The following is a 26,040-nucleotide window of genomic DNA, read 5'->3' as shown; positions in this document are numbered from 1 at the left end:
TTGGTTAATAAAAATGAAACACAGAATCACCACTTCACCCAATAATTCCACCTCTGGGTACATACACAAAGGAACTGAAAGTAAAGACTCAAAAGAGATATTCACACACCAAATGTTCATAGCAATATTACTCATAAGAGCCAAAGGGTTTAAACAACCCAAGTGTCCATCGACAGATGAATGGATAAAGAAAATGTACATACATTTTCCATACAATGGAATATTACGTTTAAATTTAAACAGCAGGAAGCTCTGACTATATGCAACAACTGTGATGAATTTTGAAGACACTGTTGAGTCAAATAAGCCAGACACAAAAGGACAAATATTAAATGCTTCTGCTTATCTCAGGTTCCTAAAATAGTCAAATACCACAGGGATAGAAAGTAGAACTGTGGTGTCCAGTGTGGGAAGGAGGGAATGGGAACTGTTATTTTAACGGGTACAGAGTTTCACTAAGGATGCTGAAAAAATCCTGAGGATGGGCAGCGGTCGTGACCGCACAGCAGTTTAAATGTACTTAACGCCACTAAACTGTACACTTCAAGGTGATCAAAATGACTGACTTCGTGTGATGTTTATTTTACTACAAAAAAAGTTAGTTAATTTAAAAGTTAGCGTAACACATGAGTGAAATCACAAATACTGAGGAGCCTAATTGAAGTATCTGTATGGTCTTTAGGCTGATATGACCCAAACTTTTAAGGTTAATAGGAAAATTCAGGAACTGGAAATTCAGGTTCAGAAATTACTTGTAAATCTATCTAGTAAGCACTGGACCAGGTTTCTAAACATGAAGATCATTCCAAGGAAGACAGTCGAGAAATAACGATCAAGCTCTGGCAATATATCAGGACCCAATTCAAAATGTACTAATTCTGTAAAGGGGGGACCCTTACCTTTGCTCTTAATATTTATAAACCTGAACAGTGCTTTGAGAATGATCTTCATAGAATCAAAACTCAAACTTTCAAGATGACAGAAAAGATGAGACCTCACATTAATATTACCACCATCATTTGGGCACTTAGCAAAGCTAGATGGTTATTTACATTTAACTCACAAAGTAACCCCTTGATGTAAAGAAAGATGAAGTAATTGGCTTAATGTCCCCTGGCCAGCAAGTACTGGAACTGAGATCCAGATCCTAAGAATTTGATTCCAGTTCATGCTCTTAACTGTGTTGCCACAATGTATATCTTTATACCCCAAGTATAAGAATGTATCCTTAGGCAAATAATAAAAGTTTACTTTGGATGAATTATCCTATGATTTTCAATTCAGCATAGACTCTTTTCTGTGAAAATGTACTATTCTGGTTCTCTTTTTTCTTTGACCAGGACTTTACACCAAATGTAGTCAATCTTCTGTTACACACAGCCTTTCCTCTCGTTTTACTCCCTATTTTCAATTATCGACCAACGGGAATGACTCAAATCTTACATCTCGGGCTGTGACCAAAAGCAAGGCCTATATTTCTAACTGTTTGGTGGATCTCTTGTCATGCACTAAGAGTGGATAAAAGCAACCTCATCCCCATGAATACTCTATGCTTCCCTGTTTTTCAATCTCCAGAAGTGGAACCCTTGTTGAAAACTCAGCCTCAGGGATTCCTACTTCTTAATCAAACTTTCTTTACACTATCCCTTGAATCCAACCTTTAATTTTCCTTCCAAGCAGACCCTCACCACTTTCATCTATGACACTAATTCTAACTTCACTTTCTCCATTTCCACTCTCCTCCTATCCCTGCTATTCCATATTACACACTGTTAAATTCACCAAGAACTGACTCATTGGAAAAGACCCTGATGCTGGCAAAGACTGAAGGCAGGAGGAGAAGGGGACGAGAGAGGATAAGATGGTTGGATGGCATCACTGACTCAATGGACATGAGTTTGAGCAAGCTTCGGGAGTTGGAGATGGACAAGGAAGCCTGGCGTGCTGCAGTCCATGGGGTCACAAAGAATCGGACACGACTTAGACTGAAGTAACTAAATTCACCAATGTCCAAAAGAATCCTTACACTGTTACAATTTTAAATTTGGATTCTGTTACTGCTTAGTCAAATAAACACAGGCAAACAGGCTAAAATAAGCTCAGTGTGGCTCCCACTGGCATCCCAAATCAGAAACTCAACCAAGGCCAATCCTATTCTAAGTATCTGTCTCGTGGGTCTACAAGTAAAGCAGGATCTAGCCCACCCAATGGACAGTACCCTGCTTCCTTGGAATATAACCCCCATGTCAAATTTCACTGTAAACTATTCTAGGGGGAACAAAGTTATGTTCATTTAAAAAAACAGTTTGAATCCATCATCCTAAGAGTCAAAGGCAGGAGTTTACTATACAGCTATATAACAAGGTAAATATATGTATAGACATGTAAAGTTATATAACAATATACATATAAAACATAGATGGACGTGTCTATATACAGAGACACACACACCCACCCTACTATGATGTGAACTCCACCCTCCCCTGGGACCTTGCCTCAACTATCTGATCTTTCTCCTGCCTGCACTCTCTCCCTCTGTTGTCCTTCTTATTCTAAGTAGGTTAAAAGTCTCTCCTATCTTTAACAAAGGGCTTTCACTGCCATGGCCCCGGTTCAGTCCCTGGTTGGGGAACTGAGAGCCCATAAGCTGTGCGGCCAACAGACAAACCGTCCCATCCTGGATCGACTCTGTCTCATCTTCTCTTGTCTCTCATCTTCTTCTATTCTCTCACCTCCCTCCTCATTCTCTTCAAATGTCTGCTTTCTGGGTTCTGCCCAAATCATTTCAGAGAAACTGCTCATGCCAAAGTCACTCATGACCTCTGACTACCAAACCCAGTAGAATTTTTCTCTTCTTATCTTGCTTGTCCTTTCTGGATTTCCCATATCACTGCCACTCCGCTCCTTCCGAAACACTCTTCTCTGGGCTTTCTGCAATGCTACTCTCCCCTGGTTTTCCTCGACTCTCTGATCTGACTTCTTCAGAGTCCGACCTTTAATGTAATCAAAGCTTCCAGACTTCATCTCACTCTCTTCACTGTATGTCCACCCTAAGTTCTCTCTCTGGGTGATAGTGAGAGTCTGCAAATCTCTGCATCCAACAGACTTTTCTCTCTCAGTCCTGACCCAACTGGCTGTCCCACTGGAACCTCAGATTCAAAGCATCACAAACGGAATTTATCATCTTTCCCTTAAAGTCCCTCTTCCTCTTTATATCCCCATCAGTGCTCCCATTACCCCCAAAACTGAAACAAAGGATCACCATAAGGCTCCTCTGTTTTTAGCCTCCATCCACACCCAGTCACTGTATCTCAACTATCTACTACATCTCTATATCAACTATCTACTATATCTCAACTATCTACTCCATCAAGATTCTCTCTCTACCATTTCTCCAATCCAAATTTCCCTCTTCTTTCCCATTGTCACTGCCTGAATTCAGGCTCTCATCACCTCTCCCAAGATGACAACAAAGCCTCCTAACTCATTTTCTCCCTACCAGTCACTCTACATGGTGGCTAACTCTGGAAAAGGTTTTACCCTTCAGTGGCTCCCCTCAGCTGCCCAAATAAAATGTAAACTCCTCAGCACACAAATCCCATCCTGATCAGGCCCTCTGGCCTCTCCAACATTAGCTCCCACTCCCCCCAACCTTTCTTCAGCCAAACCAAGCTGTTACTCTGGCAATTTCCCCCATGTTCTAGCTGTTTCACACCCACATGCCTGAGAACACTTAGAAAGTGACACAGAAATCCATAAAATAATACTGTTTATAATCATACATGTTAGAACTTTTAGAAGAGGAGCAGGAAGGCCACCTCAAGATTCTACTATAGTGGCTCCCTGTTGGGGCAAGGGAAGCGGAACTAGGACTAGGGATGAAATAAAAAGGCCCTAAACTTGGTTTACGATGTCTTCTCCCTTCCTTCTTACCTTTTTAGGAAAAGGTCTGAAATAACTGTCCCAAAAGGATACTTAAACTATTACTAAAACCTTTCTGCATTCAACCTTTTTCAAAAAGAACAGAACATGAAAACACACTCAAACGCCTTTAAAGAACAGAAACCGCTAGCTTTTGAAACTTCTGTCCCACTATCATATGGGACAGTTTTAAAGGGAGGCAAATTCAAATTTCATGATTAGACATAAATGCACTGAATGGAACCAAATGCGGAATTGCCAGCCTGCATGTACATCCATAATACAAAATTCACGCAACTGGCATGAGAAAGAAACATAAGGTGTTTGTCCCTCAGCTATGTCCAACTCTTTGCGACCCCAGGAAGCCCGCCAAGCTTCTCTGTCCATGGGATTTCCCAGGCAAGAATACTGGAGTGGGCTACCATTTCCTTCTCCAGGGGATCTTCCTGATCCAGGGATCAAACCTGGGTCTCCTGCATTGCAGGTAGATTCTTTACCATCTGAGTTATTTAGGCATTTACAGACTATGCTTTAATTTCAAGAAATCTGAAATACAAAATTATACAAAGTGAAACTGTCAAGGAAAATGACTAATTCAGGTAGCTAGGTCTCAAGAGTTTACTGTGCTTAATTTTGTTTATTCTTCCATGACACTCATGCCAAAAGAACACTGAAAGACAAGCTGAGACATAATATTTATTGTGTTGCTATGGTTTCCAAATTAACAAATAAAAACCATTACTCAACTTCCTAGCAACTTCCCTTTAGTAGAAAATCTTGGGTACCATTTTTCTTAATTTGATCTTACAGTATCAACTTTTTTTTTTAAAGCGTTTGGTAGTTGAAAACCAACTATATAAACTTTCCTGGGCATAAATAACAATATTAGATAAAATCTAAGGAATTTTAATCCATTTTCTTCTGATGTCTAACAACTGTATCTTCCTTTTATTCAGAAATCTTCTGACGGCAAAATATTCTTTCAGAATGAGAAAAGAAATTTAAGACTACAAACTTTATTACTGAGGTTTGAATACAATCTAATAAATAGATAGCACAGGAAAGCTGAAACTTTGGCTCAGCAATGACATGTCTTGCCAAAGGAAAATGTGATTCACAGTCCCAGCAGAAATACTCTGTGTATGTCTTGGGGGCTGGGGGTGGGGGTTGCTAGTAATGACTTTATATTTAGGACAATGATACTGTGCTATCTGAATTTTTTCTCCAAATGCCTATAAGTCACAGGAATGGTGAAGATAATGACAATGAATTTTATACCAAACATATTTTAGTCATACTGGCACAAAACTTCAGGCCCAGTAATCCTCCTTTAATTCTGGTTGGAGGGACAACTCCAGGAACAGTGAGACATGAAGAGGAACGTTGGCCATCACAGAGCCAGGGCTCTGGATTGCAGAGGGAGGACTGCCCCAATCACATGGGCCCCTCCCTTTGCCTTCATTTCAGTGGGTCAATGAGGACAAAAATGAAGACAGGTGCGTTCATGCACTAATGGCACTGGAAAGATTCCTAATTGACTAAAAGTGACAACTCTGTCAAAGCATCTGTTGAATAAAAACATTAAGTACAGGACTTCCCTGGTGGTTAAAGATTCTGCCTGCCAATGTAGAGGAAATGAGTTCCATCCCTGGTCTGGGAAGATCCCACAGGCCGCAGAGCCACTAACCCTGTGAGCGCCACAGCTGCTGAAGCCCGTGCACCTAGAGCCCATGCTCTGCAACGAGAGGAGCCACTGCAGTGAGCAGCCTGTGCGCCCCACCGAGAGCAGCCCGTGTGCCCCACCATCAGAGAAAGCCCAGGCAGCAACCAAGACACAGCACAGCAAAAAGTAAAGCAAAAAACCAGTGACTACAAAGTGGCAGAATTTTTTAAGAAAATCCTTAACTGGGCAGAAATGGAAAGAAAAGCATTCATTTTTCATAGCTCTGAAAAGTTAACTCATATTTCATAATCTTTTTTGTGTACCACCACTGAGCGTATTAAAGAAGAGTAATTCTGCCTTCTGTGGAGTTAACTTTTCAGACAAATCCAATTGGGACAGAACAATCTGAACCAAACACAAAAGGATGATCAAAGAAAGTGTCACCATCAGGAAGACTCGAGATATGACCTGGAGTTCTTTAGGGCTCAGCCTGAGGAGTGACTACCCTCAACTCTACACTTTCTCTCTAGACAATCTCATCCACAGCTCATGATTTCAATCACTTTCTACAAGTGCACAAGTCTCAGATGTGTATGTAGAGCCCAGGACCCCTCCTTTGAGCTCCTGACCCAAACCCCCAAACTGCTTCTTCAAAATCTCCACAGACACATTAAATTCCACACAGCCTAACATAAATTTATGGTCTTCCCTCTGCAAACGTCCTCCACACAGTAATGTTGACTACCATCCGACCGGATGCACAACCCCAAGTCCCCCGCCCTGCTACCCAACCACTGCCACTCACTAAGCATCTTCTCTGTCTCCATTCCAACCATCTCCCCTCATCCCACAGTCATCACTTTAGGCTCGGCCACCGCTGGCTCTCATGACTCACCTCCCTGCAACCACTACGGTCTCTTTCTGGTATTATTAATAATAGCATCTCCAACCCACAGGAAAGTCATCTTTTGAAGGCACAAATCTGATCATGTCATACCCCTACACAAAATCCTTCATTTTTCCCCTTTCTCTTTAGAATGCAGACCAAAATCATATTAGGTTCTCAACCTAAGCCTTACTGACATTTGAACCAGAGAATTCTTTCTTGGTGGGCAACTGTCCTGTGCACTGTGGCATTTTCAGCAATATCCCTGACCTCTCCCGATAAATGCCAGTAGTGACAGGCAAAAACATCCTCATACGTTGCCCACTGTCTTCTGTGGGACAAAGTCACTCGCTGTTGAAGGCCACCAGCCTACATGATCTGGCTCCTGCCTCTCCAGCTACTCTCCTCCTTGCTGTCCATGTCAGGGTTAACAGTGCAATCCTGGAGGCACAACAATTAAGAGTGTAGGAGCCCAAGTGCACTTGTCAGCCCGACCCCTTTCTAGCTATGCGACCTTGAGCAAGTTACCTCACTTCTCCATGCCCTGGATTCACCATGGATAAAATGAGAACAGCAGACCACCCCACAGAGTTATCAAGAGGATTAAGTCTGTTTAAAGGGCTCAGAACAGTGCCTGGTACATAATTAGAGCTCAGCAAAAGTCAGCTGGTGCTATTCCTTGAATTCTCCATATCTTTCGGCCTCAGAAGCCTGTCCCATGTTCTTCCCACTGATGGTAAAGCTCTTCCTGGAATCTGACAGCTCCTCCTAAATCATTCCACTTCTTCAAAACTCAACTGAAAGGGCGCTTCCTCAGGGAAGCCTTCCCAAAGCCATCAAACATGTCAAGTCTCCCATCACACTCTTCAATAAAATCATTTACTGTTCACTCCAAGCACTTAGCACGGCTGTAAATAAATATATTATTACGTTTGCTCAATTTTAAGAATACCACTGGTTGTAACATACACCAACAACCACAGCTTTCAAGACAGAAATTACAATATTAAATGTAGACATTAATTTTAGGGTCAATTTTTTCCTCTAGCATCTAAGCTCTACAAGGGAAATGACCACATTAGACCTGTCCATCCCATGTCCTTACCTAACACAGCACCTATGAGAGTAGATGCCCAATAAACATTTACTAAATGAATGACACTCAAAATTCATGTTTCTAAAAAAACCCACTTTATTCTTAAATGAAAAATGGTACTAATACCCATAATCATTATTGATTATGGAAATTCTTTGCATTTTAAAAAACTGCTATCCTTGACAAAAGTTTTTTATCCTTAATTCAACACTGCCTAAAAATGAACAGATGACTAGAACAAAACAGCAAAATAACTATGAGGAAATCATTAGCTCTATCAAGGTATCGTGGCTGTTATTCCATAAAACAGTAATACTGGACAGTATTTTTTAAACTAAGCACGGTTCTTCCCTTTGTATCCTTCTTCTCAGGCTGCTAATCCATAATCAAATTTCTGGTTCTCATTACTAGATGGCTGGAATCTACCATTTTAGGCAGCAAAATAATAAAATGCAACCAACTGTCCATCAACAGATAAATGGATAAAGAAAATGCAATACGTACATACAATGGACTATCATTTATCCATAAAAGAAGGAATTAAGTTCTTTAAAATGGAAGAAAAAGAGGAATGAAGTTCTGACACTTGCTACAACATGGATGAATCTTGAAGACATTACGCTAAGGCATTAAGCCAGAAACAAGAGGACAAATATTGTATAATTCCAATTATATGAAATATCTAGAATTAGACAAATTCATAGGGACATAAAGTAAATTAGAGGTTACTAGGAGCTGAAAGAGGGGGCAAAGGAGTTATTGCTTAATGGTTACAGAACTTCTGTCTGGGGTGATGAAAAGATTTTTGAAATAGACAGTGTTGATGGTTACACATATTCTGACCACAGCCTAAAAATTAGTCATGTAAAAACCATTGAATGGTATGCTTCAAATGAATTACATGTTATGTGAATTATATCTCAATAAAGCTAGTGTTAAAAAATGAAATTCGAACGTTCTAGCAGTGACAAATAGTAAACAGCCATAGAGCTTCCTTTTATCCTTAGTATTACAAATAGGTTTGCACACAGAATATGTTTACATGCAAACTCTGCTCAACATGACAGTCTCTCTAACTCCTATAAAAGATCAGTTTCTATGCTTGTCATTGATTCTGTTTTTTAATTTATTTTCTTCTGGCTGTGTCGGGTCTCAGTTGTGGCATGAGGGGTCTTTGATCTTTGTTGTGCTTGTAGGATCTTTTTTTTTAAGTTGCAGCACATGTGAACACTTAGCTGCGGCATATGGGATCTAGTTCCCTGACTAGGGATGGAACCCAGGCCCCCTACATTGGGAGTGCAGAGTCTTAGCCACTGGACCGCCAGGTAAGTCACTGTCAATGATTATTTAGATTTAAGAGAATTGTGCAAAATGAGTATGAATTTTGAGGGGGTCCTGAATCTCAAAAGAAATCACAGAATTTTAGAACCGGACAGACTTTCAGATCATCAGGTTCAAAAATAAGCAACATTCTGATGACTTTCATTTGAAGGGAAGTGCAGAAAACATGTTTTCTTCATCATTTCAGCTCTACAACAAGGAAAGGAGTAATATTCCAGGCTTCAGTGATGCTGTAATCAGACTGCCTGCAGACTCTTCAAGACCCTTCTACTTCTCAGAAACACTCACTGTAACACTCACGAAACTGACTGTGGTAAGGCGGCATAACTGGCTTTCATCCTTCCCCGTCCTTCTCCCTTTCAGAGGCTAGCTATCTAAGGGTCCCCAGTTTCACATACTCTGTGCTTTTAGGTAATTTTCACTGACAGGCAACTCTCCAACTGCGTTTTCCCCAAACCTGTGGGACAATCAAAGTCACACAAGCAGGAAAGGTAATAAGCATCCCGATGGGCCTTCTGACACCCCGGAGAACCTGCTGGGACCTCCCCCAACACCTGCTCTCACAAGCGCCGTGACAGACGTGCCCTCCCGAGAGAGCAGCAACACACCTACCACAGCACGGCAGGACTTCTAGATCCATCCACACTCCTCCTTCACAGAGAAGTCTTCAAACATTCCAACATTTTCAAAAATCTATCCAGGTTTTACAAGATAAAAAGAATCCTGGAGATCGATGGTGATGACGGTTGCACACGTGACTGTATTTAAACCCACAGAACTGCACACTTAAAAATGGTTACCGTGGTCAATCTTACGAGTATTTTATAACAATTTTTAAAACACACTCAGTTCTACATATTAGCACGCAAATTATTCAGTGTGCAGAACACAATCATGCCCCTTTTTCCTTTTCTTCTTCCCTCTAGTTGTCTGATTTGGTGCCAACTGAGATGCATGGAAACTTGAAAAAAAGTAAGCAGGAGGAAAAAGAAGCTATTTTTGTTTATTTATGGCATGTCCTATCTGCCTCAAAAAGCAATTTGAAGTGAGGAAAGACAAATTAAACTCTTAAGATTAAACTTTAAAAAAAAGATTAAGCTATTTGTCATTTTCAGTTGTTACGAGGGTTCTGTTAGTTTTTATTCCTAACCCAAGGCATTTGCGTGTGTGTGTGTGTGAAAGGATGATTCTATCAGAGAAAATAAAAATTGGGGGCTATCTATGAATGCCAACCGTTCAACGTACGAATGGACAATAGAGAACTGGCTATTAAAACTTGAAAGAGAAAAAAGAATCACAAAGGATATATGAAAGAATTATTAAGACTGCTAAACCTATTTCCTCTAAAGTTTCACAACAACTACATCACACTTTAGGCATTCATTCTTGCAAATAAAGTCTTGAAACTTAAAAGTAAAAACTAGTCCTTTTAAGTTTCAGGTTTAAGCTGACCAGATCATTAGAGTTGGAATATTCATGTTCAGAGTTCGGAAGACAGAAATGAAAACTAGGAATAGTGGCCTCTTAAACTTTTTATAAAAATAATATTGTAACTTTAAATATAATAACTGGATTAAACTTAGTTATTTCATAGCATAGTAATAAGGTACAGGGAGGAAACAACCTGTAAGTATAAAAAACTGATCATCCCAGATGGGTTCTTCTGTGTACTTTGCTTCATGGTTCCCATGACTGGCCCAGGAAGGAGTATGTTTGTGTATCTGTATGCGTGTGTGCACATGCATGTGTATCTATCTGTGTGTGTGTGCATTTAAATACAAACCTATAAGCTCACCCTCACAGATTCAGATTTAGCAAGTACGGGGTAAGGCCTGGTAATCTGTATACTGAAAAAGCAACCTGAGAGATTCTGATGACCATGTTTAGAGTACTTATCTTAAATACTTTTTTGCAAAAGAATATTTTACTTCTTACTTCCTATTTCAACTTATTAAGAAGCAACAAAATAGCCTACTGCAAGTCTAACACCATGGTAAAGTTTACATGTACTATTTAAATGTGACAACAGTTCTATAATACAGGAAAGGAAAGTGAAGTCGCTCAGTCGTGTCCGACTCTTTGCAACCCTGTGGGCTGTAGCCCACCAGGCTCCTCCGTCCATGGGATTCTCCAGGCAAGAATACTGGAGTGGGTTGCCATTTCCTTCTCCAGGGGATCTTCCCGACCCAGGGATCGAACCCAGGTCTCCTGCATTGTGGGCAGATGCTTTAACCTCTGAGCCACCTGGGAAGCCCCTATTATTCCCATTTTACAGTTGAGGAAACTGAAGTACACAGTAGTTACTTAACAAGATTGCTTAACCAGCAATGAGTACAGCCAGAATTCAAAGCCATGCTTGTAACTCTCCAAAGCCCAGCTCTTCTGGAAGTAGTATGATTCGGAAGAATGAACAACAGCTTTAAAAGCTGAGTTTGAGTCCCAGTTTTGATACCTTTCAGACATTAATCGATCAGTTTCATCTGTTTCCTCATTTGTAACTAAGGCTAATAACAACATCTCTCCTGGGCTTACCTGGTGGCTCAGTGGTAAAGAATCTACCTGCCAATGCAGGAGACAAGAGTTCAACCCCTGATCAGGGAAGACCCCACATACTGTGGAGCAACTAAGCCCACGTGCCACAACTTTTAAGCCTGTGCTCTAGAGCCTGCAAGCCGCAACTACTTAAGTCTGCACACCCTGGAGCCTGTGCTCTGCAACAAGAGGCACCACGAGAAGCCCGTGCACTGCAACTAGAGAGTAGCCCTCACTCGCTGCAGCTAGAGAAAAAGCCCTCGCAGCAACAAACACCCAGCACAGCCAAAATTAAATTTAAAAAAAAAAAATTTTTTTTAAATGAAGAGTGTCTGTCCACTTGAAATGGCAGCCTTTAAAAAAAAATTCTATCCTAACTTATAGGGTTATTTTGAGAATCAAGATGTGATTTGATTTAAAATCATGAAAAGCTACAGAAAAACAAACTATTAATGGAGAAGATAGAGAACACTAAAAACAGCATGGCACAGACTTCATTTGAAATTTGTTATTTGAATCCAAGTTCTGCTATTTCCTAGCTGTGTGACCTTAGGGAAGTTACTTGTCTTTTCTGTGCAATCATTTCTTCATCTGTAAAACGGAGACTATAATAGAACCAATTTCACAATTCTGTGGAGATTAAATGAATTCAGTTCAATTCAGTTGCTCAGTCGTGTCCAACTCTTTGCAACCCCATGGACAGCAGCATGCCAGGCCTCCCTGTCCATCACCAACTCATGTCCATCGAGTTGGTGATGCCATCCAACCATCTCATCCTCTGTTGTCCCCTTCTCCTCACGCCTTCAATCTTGCCCAGCATCAGGGTCTTTTCAAATGAGTCAGTTCTTCACATCAGGTGGCCAAAGTATTAGAGTTTCAGCTTCAGCCTCAGTCCTTCCAATGAATATTCAGGACCGATCTCCTCTAGGATAGACTGGTTGGATCTCCTTGTAGTCTAAGGGACTCTCAAGAGTCTTCTCCAACACCACAGTTCAAAAGCATCAATTCTTCAGTGCTCAGCTTTCTTCACAGTCCAACTCTCACATCCATACATGACCACAGGAAAAACCATAGCCTTGACTAGACGGATCTTTGTTGACAAAGTAATGTCTCTGCTTTTGAATATAGTGTCTAGGTTGGTCATAACTTTCCTTCCAAGGAGTAAGCGTCTTTTAATTTCATGGCTGCAGTCACCATCTGCTGTGATTTTAGAGGCCCCCAAAATAAAGTTCATTTTAAATGCTTAGAAAAGTATTTGTCACATAGTAAGCACTCAATGGGAAAGACTAGGAATCTCTTTAAGAAAATCAGGGATACCGAAGGAACATTTCATGCAAAGATGGGCTCGATAAAGGACAGAAATGGTATGGACCTAACAGAAGCAGAAGATATTAAGAAGAGATGGCAAGAATACACAGAAGAACTGTACAAAAAAGATCTTCATGACCCAGATAATCACGATGGTGTGATCACTCACCTAGAGCCAGACATCCTGGAATATGAAGTCAAGTGGGCCTTAGAAAGCATCACTACAAACAAAGCTAGTGGAGGTGATGGAATTCCAGTTGAGCTATTCCAAATCCTGAAAGATGATGCTGTGAAAGTGCTGCACTCAATATGCCAGAAAATTTGGAAAATTCAGCAGTGGCCACAGGACTGGAAAAGGTCCATTTGCATTCCAATCCCAAAGAAAGGCAATGCCAAAGAATGCTCAAACTACCGCACAATTGCACTCATCTCACATGCTAGTAAAGTAATGCTCAAAATTCTCCAAGCCAGGCTTCAGCAATATGTGAACCGTGAACTTCCTGATGTTCAAGCTGGTTTTAGAAAAGGCAGAGGAACCAGTGATCAAATTGCCAACATCCACTGGATCATGGAAAAAGCAAGAGAGTTCCAGAAAAACATCTATTTCTGCTTTATTGACTATGCCAAAGCCTTTGACTGTGTGGATCACAAGAAACTGTGGAAAATTCTTCAAGAGATGGGAATACCAGACCACCTGATCTGCCTCTTGAGAAATTTGTATGCAGGTCAGGAAGCAGCAGTTAGAACTGGATATGGAACAACAGACTGGTTCCAAATAGGAAAAAGAGTTCGTCAAGGCTGTATATTGTCACCCTGTTTATTTAACTTATATGCAGAGTACATCATGAGAAACGCTGGGCTGGAAGAAACACAAGCTGGAATCAAGATTGCCGGGAGAAATATCAATAATCTCAGATATGCAGATGACACCACCCTTATGGCAGAAAGTGAAGAAGAACTAAAAAGCCTCTTGATGAAAGTGAAAGTGGAGAGTGAAAACGTTGGAAAATGAAGATCATGGCATCCAGTCCCACCACTTCATGGGAAATAGATGGGGAAACAGTGGAAACAGCGTCAGACTTTATTTTTCTGGGCTCCAAAATCACTGCAGATGGTGACTGCAGCCATGAAATTAAAAGACGCTTACTCCTTGGAAGGAAAGTTACGACCAACCTAGATAGCATATTGAAAAGCAGAGACATTACTTTGCCAACAAAGGTTCGTCTAGTCAAGGCTATGGTTTTTCCTGTGGTCATGTATGGATGTGAGAGTTGGACTGTGAAGAAGGCTGAGCACTGAAGAATTGATGCTTTTGAACTGTGGTGTTGGAGAAGACTCTTGAGAGTCCCTTGGACTGCAAGGAGATCCAACCAGTCCATTCTGAAGGAGATCAGCCCTGGGATTTCTTTGGAAGGAATGATGCTAAAGCTGAAACTCCAGTACTTTGGCCACCTCATGCGAAGAGTTGACTCACTGGAAAAGACTCTGATGCTGGGAGGGATTGGGGGCAGGAGGAGAAGAGTATGACAGAGGATGAGATGGCTGGATGGCATCACTGACTCAATGGGCGTGGGTCTGAGTGAACTCCCGGAGTTGGTGATGGACAGGGAGGCCTGGCGTGCTGCGATTCATGGGGTTGCAAAGAGTTGGACACAACTGAGCGACTGATCTGATCTGATCTGAAGCACTCAAGGGTTAGATGCTTGAATGATACCCGATTTTGTAAATGAAGCATCATATCCAAAAAAAGAATTAAAATATCTAGTGACAGTACAAAAAGAGCCTAAAACATACTGGGATTTCCTCCCCTTATAGAAATCTGGGTATGTAAATCCCGTGGATTTTGGGATCAAATATTCTGAGTAGTTTCAATTTTCAACTAAACTGTGTGGCTTCCAAAATACTTCATTCAAGTAGATTCTTAAGATCACTGTGAAGTGTTAGCTAATGCTTCAATTTTAAATATCTTTTTCCTTTTTATCTAAAGCTATCTCACCAATTTTTAAAAATAATTTTGTTAAGGTATTATCACAGTTTTGTCATCAGATTTTAGAGAACTTCCCTCTGCCTCAAATATCCTCCTACAAAATTTGACTTTTAATTCAAAAGCTAAGTAGCTTACAAAAGGAAAAACGTAACAATGAGCTAAATGCGAAAAAAGTCTGTGTGATATGTCAAAAGGAAACAGCACTAGTTTTACATGAGTTATTTACTAAGAATAACGAAGAGGAAGTGATGAGGGAACAATTCGCACCCAAAGAATACAATCTGAAAATGCTCTAAGTGCTTCTTCTACCAGGTTAGTATATGATCAGGTCTGCAACTGCAGACAGAGTCTGAAATCAAGTTGGCTCCTCACTGAGAAATCACAGCTGGGAGTTATCCAACATGTCCAATATGCAACAGGAAGTGCTGCCAGAGATCTAATAGGTGACACTCCTTTCCTTTTTGTCCTTTTTTCTGAGTTGTCAACAAACCAAAACAAAAATGCTCCAGAAGCTCTATTACTAGCTAAAAGTTAAACACAAAAATTCCATTGGAGTTATTTAAAAAACTGCTAAGATGCTGAATCTGACCAGACACCAAATAAGGTCTATTTCTGTCAACAATTATACTGTGCTTCCTGGAATATATTAACGGTAGAGTCCAAATGAGCATTTCTACAATATAGCTATCTATCGTATCTTCAACATTCTAATTACCTTAAGCTTCAATAATGAAGATTAATTATAAATTTCAAAACATTAGGACAAGTCCCTGGAGGTCAACTAAACCACAAAAATAAAATGAAAAATTAATTTTACATAACTTGAATAAATACCCAAGTAAAGAGATAGTAACTGCATTATATTCTAGTACAATATTTTGGAGGCTGTATTTAACATCTAATTCACAGCAAACATTCTAAACTGGCTCAATGAATGACTCTCTGTATTTCTCCCCCCAGCACCTTTACAGCATTCTCTTTCGTACAACTCAGTGTGCGAGGGGTTTTCTAGACATACCTCTCTGGCAATGTTACTCAAAGCTTCATCTTCTGCAGAAAATCGGTCTTTCACAGGTGTCCTTTTCCTTCCAGAACCAGGAGTCCCCATCTTGTCTTCTAAACAGTCTTTAAACAATGAAATGTGACTTCACTGTTTTCAGCCCTGAAATAAAAAAGAAACAGAATAATTTAGGATGTTTCTCTTTATATAGTTTTAATACTCATTTATACTTTTAACAACGAGAAACTATATGTATCAATTACTGAAATTAGTCACCACTTTGTCTTCCACTATCAGTTTTTTCCCAAATATATTTTAGAATATTTAAATTTATACTAATTACTAAACCTTCTATGCTTTTCACCGTATTATCCACAGCAATCTATGAGAACATATTATATTAGCTTCAGAAAACTGCGAACAGTAATAATTTTACTTAACAGTTTAAAATTACTAGAGCTATTTCTAAAATCTATTTCCATTCTAGAAAGAAAAAAACATTTCACAGAAGTCATTCAACCTAAGACTTTGAGAGCACATATTCAACAAAGTTTAATACAGAGCCTTAAAGCTACAAAGGCAAGTTGGCTTTTAATGTAAATCAAGAAACAATTCCACTTAAACCACCGTTGTTGTATAGTGGCTAAGTTGTGACCAACTGCAACCCCACAGACTAGAGCCCGCCCGGTTCCTTTGTCAATGGGATTTTATAGGCAGAAATACTGGAGTGGGTTGCCATTTCCTTCTCCACGAGATACTCCTGACCCAGGGATCGAACCTGCGCCTCCTGCAATGGCAGGTGGATTCTTTACCACTGAGCCACCACGGAAGTTACCACATTAAAAAAAAATGTTTATTATTCTGCAATTAGCAATAAACATCAACATCTATTGTTCAGTCTTTAAGTCGGGTCCAACTCTTTGCGATCCCACGGACTGTAGCATGCTAGGCTTCCCTGTCCTTCACTTTCTCCTGGAGTTTGCTCAAACTCATGTCCATTGAGTCAGTGATAACTATCTAACCATCTCATCCTCTGCTGCCTCCTTCTCCTTTTGCCTTCAATCTTTCCCAGCATCAGGGTCTTTTCCAATGAGTTGGCTCCTCGCATCAGGTGGCTAAAGTACTGGAGCTTCAGCATCAGTCCTTCCAATGAATATTTAAGGTTGATTTCCTTTAGGATTGACTGGCTTGATCTCCCTGCTGTCCAAGGGACTCTCAAGAGTCTTCCCCAGCACCATAATTCAAAAGCATCAATTCTTCAGCACTCAGCCTTCTTTACAGTCCAACTCTCACATCTGTATATGACTACTGGAAAAATAGTATTTTTGACTATACGGACATTTTGTCAGCAAGATGATGTCTCTGCTTTTCAATACATTGCCTATGTTTGTCATAGCTTTCCTTTCAAGGAGCAAGCATCTTTTAATTCTGTGGCTGCAGCCACTGTCTGCAGTGATTCTGGAGCCCAAGAAAATAAAGTCTGTCACTGTTTCCAATTTTTCCCCTTCTATTTGCCATGAAGTGATGGGACCAGATGCCATGATCTTAGTTTTCTCAATGTTGAGTTTTAAGCCAGCTTTTTCACTTTTGCCCTTCATGGATCACGGTCTTGTTGTGGCAAAGGCGCTTGCGTAACTAAATGAAACTGTGAGCCATGCCGTGTAGGGCCACCCAAGACGGATGGATCATAGTCAAGCATTCTGACAAAACGTGGTCAACTGGAGGAGAGAATGGTAAACCGCTCCAGTGTTCTTGGCTTGAGAACAACCCCATGAACAGTACGACAACCAACAACGTCTAGGGCAACAAACCCTGAATGCCTGCCATTGCCAGGTAGGTACTATAGGAGGTATTAAAAATACAGTGATGAGATAGGCCAATGACTAAGAATATGTCTATGGGCCTATTATTATTGTTATTATAAAATAGATGCATTTTTACAAAGGAGAGAAGAAAAAAGTCATCTGCTAGGGTTAAATAACAAGGACGATAAAGACCATCTAACCTTTCTAGCACAGGGTATTTGAAATTAAAGACATTAGTGAGAGAATGTATCCCAAATTACATGACTCCTTCTCTCCTATACACATTCCTGGGCATGTAGCTTTTTAAATGAAATATCCATTCGTTTTTTCCTAGCTTTAACAAAATAAACTGGCGAGGGACTTCCCTGGTGGTTCAGTGGTTAAGAATCAGCCTTCTAGAATGCAGAAAACGCAAGTTTGAGCCCTGGAGGACTGGGATCCCACACGCCATGGAACAACTAAGCTCATGAGCCACACTACTGAAGCCCACAGGGCATGACTAGAGAGCCTGTGCACAGCAACAGAAGATCCTGCGTGCTACAACTAAGACCCGACACAAGCAAACAAAATAAATAATAAATACATAAACCTGCAAAATTTCATTTGATGACAAGCCACAAAGAAAATCTCAAGTAAGTTTGTCCTAATAGAATACACTACTGAATATATTAAAAGTATAAGTGACTTTAATGTATTGGAATGAACTTACTTGATCCAAGCAAAATAAAACAGAACTCATCAATTCATTCTGCCCAAAAAAGTTCTCTCTGATGAAAATTCAGGCCATTCCTAGCTTAGCTGACTCCGTTTTTTTTACTCCTACACAGCTGCCTGTTATCTTTGTCAATCAGAATGAAGACTGATGATAGTTTTATGATTCTGCCATAGAAAATATACCTCTATACAAGAAAGTCCATGCAGTCCATGGAGTTGCAAAGAGTCTGACATGACTGAGCATCTGAACTGATACAAGAAAAGGTTCATTTAAAAGGAAACAGAAGAAAAAAAAATAAGAATGTATATTGGAAGGCAGCACATGATTAAATCCTAGCCACCAATCAAGACAATTTCTGGAAAGCACAGACGGTTTTTTTTCCCCCAGAAATATGCCATCATTCTTAGCCTCAACACCATTTTAAAGATCATTCACTTGTTTAATAGTAATGCTGTATAAACACCAGTCACCCACTGAGAGAAAAGCAGCATGCAACAGAAGGTTCTTTTTCAGAGTGGAGTGACAATTTAGCTGATGCTCTGTGGGATCATCCAATATTTGCCCTTCAGCCAACTTTCCAAGGACTCACTGAAAGACATTTCATAGAAGTGGGATACAAAACATAGACATTTTCCAATTCCAGATACACAAAAATAATTAGAGAAGAAAAAAAGATTTGGCTGGAACTGTAGCAAAGTTTAACAGTAGTTTTGTTAGAAGAGTGTTTTTTCTTCTTGATTCTCTAAAACTTCAATAGCATTGGGGGGAAAGAGATGCATTTAAAAATAAAAGCTTTCATATCAGAGAATAAACTGGCCCCAAAGTGGATTGCACCCAAATCAGGCCCAATATGCTACCCAGCTGAGACACGCTGTCTGACACCACCACCAGTGGCATGCTTTTGAATAGAGGATTTCTTTCTCCTCTTTTCCCATAATCCATTTTCCTTCTTTCTCAACTAATACACTGCCTTAGACCTTAGAGCTGCCAGGATATTCCTTAGCACACAGATTTAAATAATTATCTTTGCTAGGGGGCTTCCCTAGTGGCTCAGTGGTAAAGAATCCACCTGCCAATGCAGGGGACATGGGTTCGAGCCCTGATCCAGGAAGATCCCCACATGCCATGGAGTATCTAAGCCCACACGTCCTAACTACTGAAGCCCGAGCACCCTAGAGCCTGTGCTCTGCAACAAGAAAAGCCACTGCGATGAGAAGCCAGTGCACTGCAACGAAGACCCAGCACCACCAAAAATAAATAAACAAAAAATTTTTTTTAATAATTATCTTTTCTTAAAAATGCCTAAAAACCAAAACTGTTTCAACAAGCTCCAGGCTAAGCCACCCTGAGAGAAAGATGACAGCGAAAAGGACGGAGGCGCAGGATCACAGGGAGGAAGCGGAGACGACTTCCTGTCTCCCGTGTCCTCTGAGACCCATCTACAAGGGCACCCAGGGGTTCTCACGCATAACTGGCCAGATCCCGCCACCTTTTTCACCTGCACGTGAGGCAGATCAGTCATTACCTATTTGAAAAAACAATTGAGGGCTTTTGAAAAAATTACATTGTTTGTATTCTGTAAGGAGACATCCTTACTGACATTAGAAAAAAGTAAGGTTTTCAGTTCCTATGTAACCATCTTCTAATAACTCTAGAAGAGTCTACATCACCGACAGGGGGAAACCTTAAAAGAAATAAGATTTCTGGCATAGACAATAGAAAACTACTTTCAATGAAATGACAAAATTAAAGATAGACTCGAAGGTGACCTCAAATAAATTATTTCCAGTTTCGGATTCTAAAGTAAATTTCTATTCCAAGGAGGTTTTCTCAAGAACAGTTTTCTTTGGGAGCCATGTTAATTTCTTCCAGCTTTTCCTTAGTGCTATCAACCAAACCCAGAGCTAAACCTTTACACCCCCTGACAAGAACAAAACTGCCTGCATTTTTGTGAACTCCTTTATCCAATGTCAAGTTGATTTTCTCCAGATGGTTTTGTCATTAAGTATTTGTCTACTTAAAGGAAAGAAAGGGTGCTGTGAAATATAAATCTTCCAAAACAGATATATCAATAAGGCTTTCTCTTCTCCAATAAGCTTCTCATGCAATACATTTCTGAAAAATAGGCATTTTGCCACATTAAGTGGCATTTCAATCATGATACGGTTCACTTTTATGAGAACAGAATATCAGTGTGTCATATGCTAAATATAGCACACTTAGATAGTTCTGTCTGGATCCTGATGGGTGCAGTTCCCTTATATTGTAAGTATTATATTTCATCATAGAAAATTCAACATACTGGTGTTAAGTCTTTTGTGTCAGCATTGCCATTACAGGTAACCCAAGTCCATACAATAAAACATTTGGTAGTTACTTATAAGCAAATCCCAGGATCCAGAATGGCAGCTGAACTGTAATTAGAGCGACTGGAGCTGCTGCCACTGGATAAGATTTAAATCGAGAGGCTCTGAGCTGGTTGCATGACCAGTTGCTGCTCTGCTCTTCCCGCTGCCTACGCCTTCCTTTCTTCACCCAAAGAGCAGAAATAACAACTGTCCCCACTCTCTGACATGGCTAATGTGAGGCTCAAGTGAGTTAAGATAAATGCAAGCACTTAGCAGACAAAATGTTTCAAGTGTCTTGAACTAACCAGCTCTTTTACATATTTAGCTTATGAAGCTGACAAAAGGGTATTCCTAGCCTTTCTTTAAAATTTTTTATTTTTAACTAAACAAAAGTATCCTCAAAATTGCTTCTACCAGTATGCTTCTTGTGATATCGCTGGCCATGCTAAAAAAACATTTTAAGGTACTCTGTGGTATTCAAAGTCTTTTTTGGAAAATCTGAATGAATACACAAGTTCAGAGGTATAACTGTATAATGCGTGTTAGTCACCTTATTAGAACACAAATTGACTTAGAAAGACAAAGGTCTTTAAATGGTACACTTAAGATCTGTGCATATATCTCTATGTAAATTCCACCTCAAAAGAAAAGGACCTTCAAACAAATACTGAACTCTAGTCAATGATGCACATATTCAAACATTTCGAGTTGAAGTACACTGATACCTTCTACTTATTTTGAAATGCATCCAAAAATAAAAAGGAATATGGATAAGAGGAGAATGGAGAAAGAACTACATGGGTGACAACATACAATAAAATATTAATCGTAGAATCCAGGTGGTAGGTACAAGAGTGTTCACAGACCTCTGTCAACTTTTTTTTTTAAGCTGTGCCACGCAGCTTGCAAGATCTTAGTTCCCTGACCAGAAATCAAACCTGGGCCCTGCAGTGAAAGTGTGGAGTCCTAACTACTAGACCACCAGGGAGTTCCCTCAACTTTTTTGTATGTTTGAGATTTTTTATAATAAAGTGCTGGGAAAAAAGTAACTGGTTGACAAAGGTAGATGACTACATGAACAAAAGGCATGGCAACTGGGAATTGCAATTAAAAAATCTTGATTTGAAATAAAAAGGAAGGCAGAGGTAATCGCAGTATAGAATACCAGTAGTTACACACACATTAGGAAGATTATGGGGAAAGGAGAGAACATGAATTCCTGGACTAAAAGAGAAAAAAAAAGAGGAGGAGGGGGAAGGGCACAAAGAGCAGGGGGAGGAGAGGGGGAAAGAAGAAAAGAAAAAAGCAAGCAAGGAAGGGAGGGAGGGATTGCAGAGACATCAATTCTGAAATATCTAGATGAGACCATTACACAGAACCCACAAAAGCAACAAAAGGAACACCCAGAACTTGAGGCAGAGTAAAAAATGAAAAATACATATATGAGGCAAAACTGGACGGCCTGGCAGGACAAAGATAGATAGATACTAAATACAAACTAAATCTCAGGAAAAGTATCAGAACCTATAATGGTTAATTTAAACTCATCTTTTATAAAATACAATGCCTATAAAAGGTCAAAGACTTGTATAGTCACATCTCCTACTTCCACATTCAGTCCTCCTAAGAATTACCAAAAATGTTTTTTAAAGTCCAATATTTTGAATACATAGTATTCTTATATACCCAATACAACCAATAATCTTTCCATTTCCTCTTTTCATAAGAGTACATGCCAGGGGTGAACTTCCTTCCTTGCTAACAATGTTATTCAATAAATGAACTCTAATGGGCTGTACAGAGAAGGCAATGGCACCCCACTGCAGTACTCTTGCCTGGAAAATCCCATGGGCAGAGGAGCCTGGTGGGCTGCAGTTCATGGGGTCGAGAAGAGTCGGACATGACTGAGCGACTTCACTTTCACTTTTCACTTTCATGCATTGGAGAAGAAAATGGCAACTCACTCCAGTGTTCTTGCCTGGAGAATCCCAGGGACAGGGGAGCCTGGTGGGCTGCCGTCTATGGGGTCGCATAGAGTCGGACACGACTGAAGTGACTTAGCAGCAGCACCAATGGGCTGTATGTTAAACACGATTTATAATACTACATCATCAACTGTGCAGAACCTAAATCAGGAAGATGTACTCTTACCAACAACTGCATTCTCAGCTTGCCCTAAGAAGTAAATCATGTTCAAGTAGTACCATTTGAATGGACTCCTTTCCCCACATCTTTATCTCAGAAATGTATGGTCGCATGTTCAGAGACTGAATGGGAAGGAGAGAGAAAATTATATACAATTGAAGATAGGTCCCACTTAAAAGTGTGAAATAAAGCAGAAAATAAGAAAACAGCAGAAGTACTAGGGTTAAAAACAGAAGCTCAGGTGACAAAAAAACCCAAACAAAAGTGATAAAACCCTAAACAAAAGAAAAATGTAGAAGTGTGAAATAAGGATATGATTTTCTAATGTAATATGAAGGAGATTCTAAAATTAGGAAATTTTAATAAAAGAAATCATATACCTTTAATTTTCCCCCTTTCAATGAAGATCTACTGAAAATCTGCAAGGCACTACGTACATACTAATCATTGCCTTGTAAGTGGAAGAAAGAGTACAATAGGAAAATTAAAATCATAAAGAGGTCAGAGAGAATGTAGCTACACCATTTTAATGTATTCTTTCTTTTTTTTAATCAAATAATTAATTTATTTATTGGCCACACTGCAGGGCATGTGGGAACTTAGTTCCCTGACCAGAGATCAAACCCATGCCCCGTGCAGCAGAAGTGAGAGTCTTAACCACTGGATATCAGGAAGTCCTGTCTACATATCCTTTCTCACTATTCAGAGAATGGTGTTCTCTGAGGCACAAAGGTTTTTATTTTGAGGAAGTCAATTCACCTATTTTTTTCTTGTGTTGTAAGACTTTGATGCTGCATAGCTAAGAAAGCACTGTCTACCCCAAGGTGACAAAGATTTACTCCATTTTCTTCTAAGAGTTTTGTAGCTTTAGCTTTTACACAATCCATTCTGAGTTAGTTTTTTTTTTTATATGGTGTGATGCAGGGATCCAACTTCATTCTTTTGCATGTGGATATCTACTCTTTCCAATACCATTTGTATGACAGTTCTTTCCCTCCTGAACTGTCTCAGTACCCTTGTTAAAAATAAACTGAATATAAAAGTAAAGGTTTATTTCTGGCCCCACAATTCCATTCCATTGATTAATATGTATATCCTTATGCCAGTATTACACTGTCTTGATTACTGTAGCTTTAAAGTAAGTTTTAAAATTAGGAAGTATGAGCCCTTCAACTTTGTTCCTCTTTGAGACTGTACTGCTGTTCATGACTGTTCTGGGTCCCTTATCTTGCCATACAAATTTTAAGATGAGCATGACTATATTTCTGCACCAAAAATTGAATTCTGCACTGTCCAAGATCAATTTGTACAGCAGTGTCATCTTAACAATATTAATATTCCAAAACATGAACATGGAATGTCTTGCCATTTATACAGATCTTGTTTAATTTCTTTCTCCAATATTTTGTGATTTTCAATGAACAAGTCTTGAACTATTTAAATTTCTTTTCCCATCACAGGGGTCATTTTAAAGATCAAGTAGATATATTGAGTACGTTTTTATAAACTGTAAAATGTTTCAGAAATATAAGGTGTAACTGATGCCAAAAAAAAAAAAATTTGAAATCACAATAGCAAAAGAGGTGACAAAGCAAAACTCAGAAGTAAATCCCGTGGCTAAAGTTAATCTCAGTTGAGCCACAAGTGGGTGGGTAGGTGGGTGGGGAGCTGTGTATTTTCAAACATAAATCTAACCCTAAATCTAATCCAACGTCAGACCTACATACTTTGTGGGAAGGCATTTTTCTCTATTTCCAATTAACTAGATATGTTCAGTTCAGTTGCTCAGTCGTGTCCGACTGTTTGTGACCCCATTTACTGCAGCACACCAGGCCTCCCTGTCCATCACCAAAGCCCGGAGTTTACTCAAACTCATGTCCATCGAGTTGGTGATGCCATCCAACCATCTCATCCTCTGTTGTCCCCTTCTCCTCACGCCTTCAATCTTGCCCAGCATTAGGGTCTTTTCCAATGAGTCAGTTCTTCGCAACAGGTGACCAAAGTATTGGAGTTTCAGCTTCAGCATCAGTCCTTCCAATGAATATTCAGGACTGATTTCCTTTAGGATGGACTGGTTGGATCTCCTTGCTGTCCAAGGGACTCTCAAGAATCTTCTCCAACACCACAGTTCAAAAGCATCAATTCTTCAGTACTCAGCTTTCTTTATAGTCCAACTCTCACATCCATACATGACCACTGGAAAAACCATAGCCTTGACTAGACGGACCTTTGTTGGCAAAGTAATGTCTCTGCTTTTTAATATGCTGTCTAGGTTGGTCATAGCTTTTCTTCCAAGGAGCAAGCATCTTTTAATTTAACGGCTGCAGTCACCATCTGCAGTGATTCTGGACCAAAACAAACAAAGTCTCTCACTGTTTCCCTATCTATTTGCCATGAAGTGATGGGACCAGATGCCGTGATCTTAGTTTTCTGAATGTTGAACTTTTTTTTTTTTTTTAATTGCCAAGAATTTTATGTAGTAAGTTTGTTCAGTAACATAATAAAAGAGGAATAGTACATTGGCAGAAGTGGAATTAAAGAACATAAATATTACTCTAAAACAGTAAAACAATGGGATCACTTTCAAGAGCCTCATAGAAAGCTTGTAATTTAAAATGCTACTTTTTCATGATTAATGGGATTAACATGTGACTTTTCCATGATAAAAATCAGGGTACCTGAGTATTATATATATTCAATTCCATGTGATAAACAATATTATAAAGATGTACTTTCCTAATTACTTAAGCAATTGCTTTCAGCTCATTCCATTCTCTGTCTAAATAGCTTGCTGCTGCTACTGCTACTAAGTCGCATCTGACTCTGTGCAACCCCATAGACAGAAGCCCACCAGGCTCCTCTGTTCCTGGGATTCTCCAGGCAAGAACACTGGAGTCGGTTGCCATTTCCCCCTCCAATGCATGAAAGTGAAAAATGAAAGTGAAGTCACTCAGTCGTGTCCGACTCTTAGTGACCCCATGGACTGTAGCCTACCAGGCTCCTCCATCCATGGGATTTCCCAGGCAAGAGTACTGGAGTGGGGTGCCATTGCCTTCTCCCTGAATGTTGAACTTTAAGCCAGCTTTTTCACTCTCCTCTTTCACTTTCATCAAGAGGCTCTTTAGTTCTTCTTCACTTTCTGCCATAAGGGTAGTGTCATGTGTATATCTGAGGTTATTGATATTTATGCCAGCAATCTTGATTCCAGCTTGTGCTTCATCCAGCCTGGCATTTCACATGATGTACTCTGCATATAAGTTAAATAAGCAGGGTGACAATATACAGCCTTGATG

General features: G+C 39.8%; 1 protein-coding gene across 26 annotated transcripts in view; it reads right to left on the bottom strand.

Annotated features, from left to right (window-relative positions):
- The window catches only part of LRRFIP2 (LRR binding FLII interacting protein 2), a 109,598-nt gene that overhangs the window by 68,325 nt on the left and 15,233 nt on the right, over positions 1-26,040 (bottom strand). For all 26 annotated transcript variants that reach the window (XM_061395873.1, XM_061395849.1, XM_061395859.1 and 23 more), the window contains exon 2: positions 15,753-15,896. In XM_061395873.1, the coding sequence (XP_061251857.1) occupies positions 15,753-15,842 (90 nt within the window). In that variant the 5' untranslated portion in view covers positions 15,843-15,896. The remainder of the gene's footprint in view (positions 1-15,752; positions 15,897-26,040) is intronic.

This window comes from Bos javanicus, chromosome 22 (assembly GCF_032452875.1).
Source record: "Bos javanicus breed banteng chromosome 22, ARS-OSU_banteng_1.0, whole genome shotgun sequence".
NCBI lineage: Eukaryota > Metazoa > Chordata > Mammalia > Artiodactyla > Bovidae > Bos > Bos javanicus.
The sequence above is the reverse complement of the archived record's forward strand: the minus strand, read 5'-3'. Positions and strand labels throughout refer to the sequence as shown.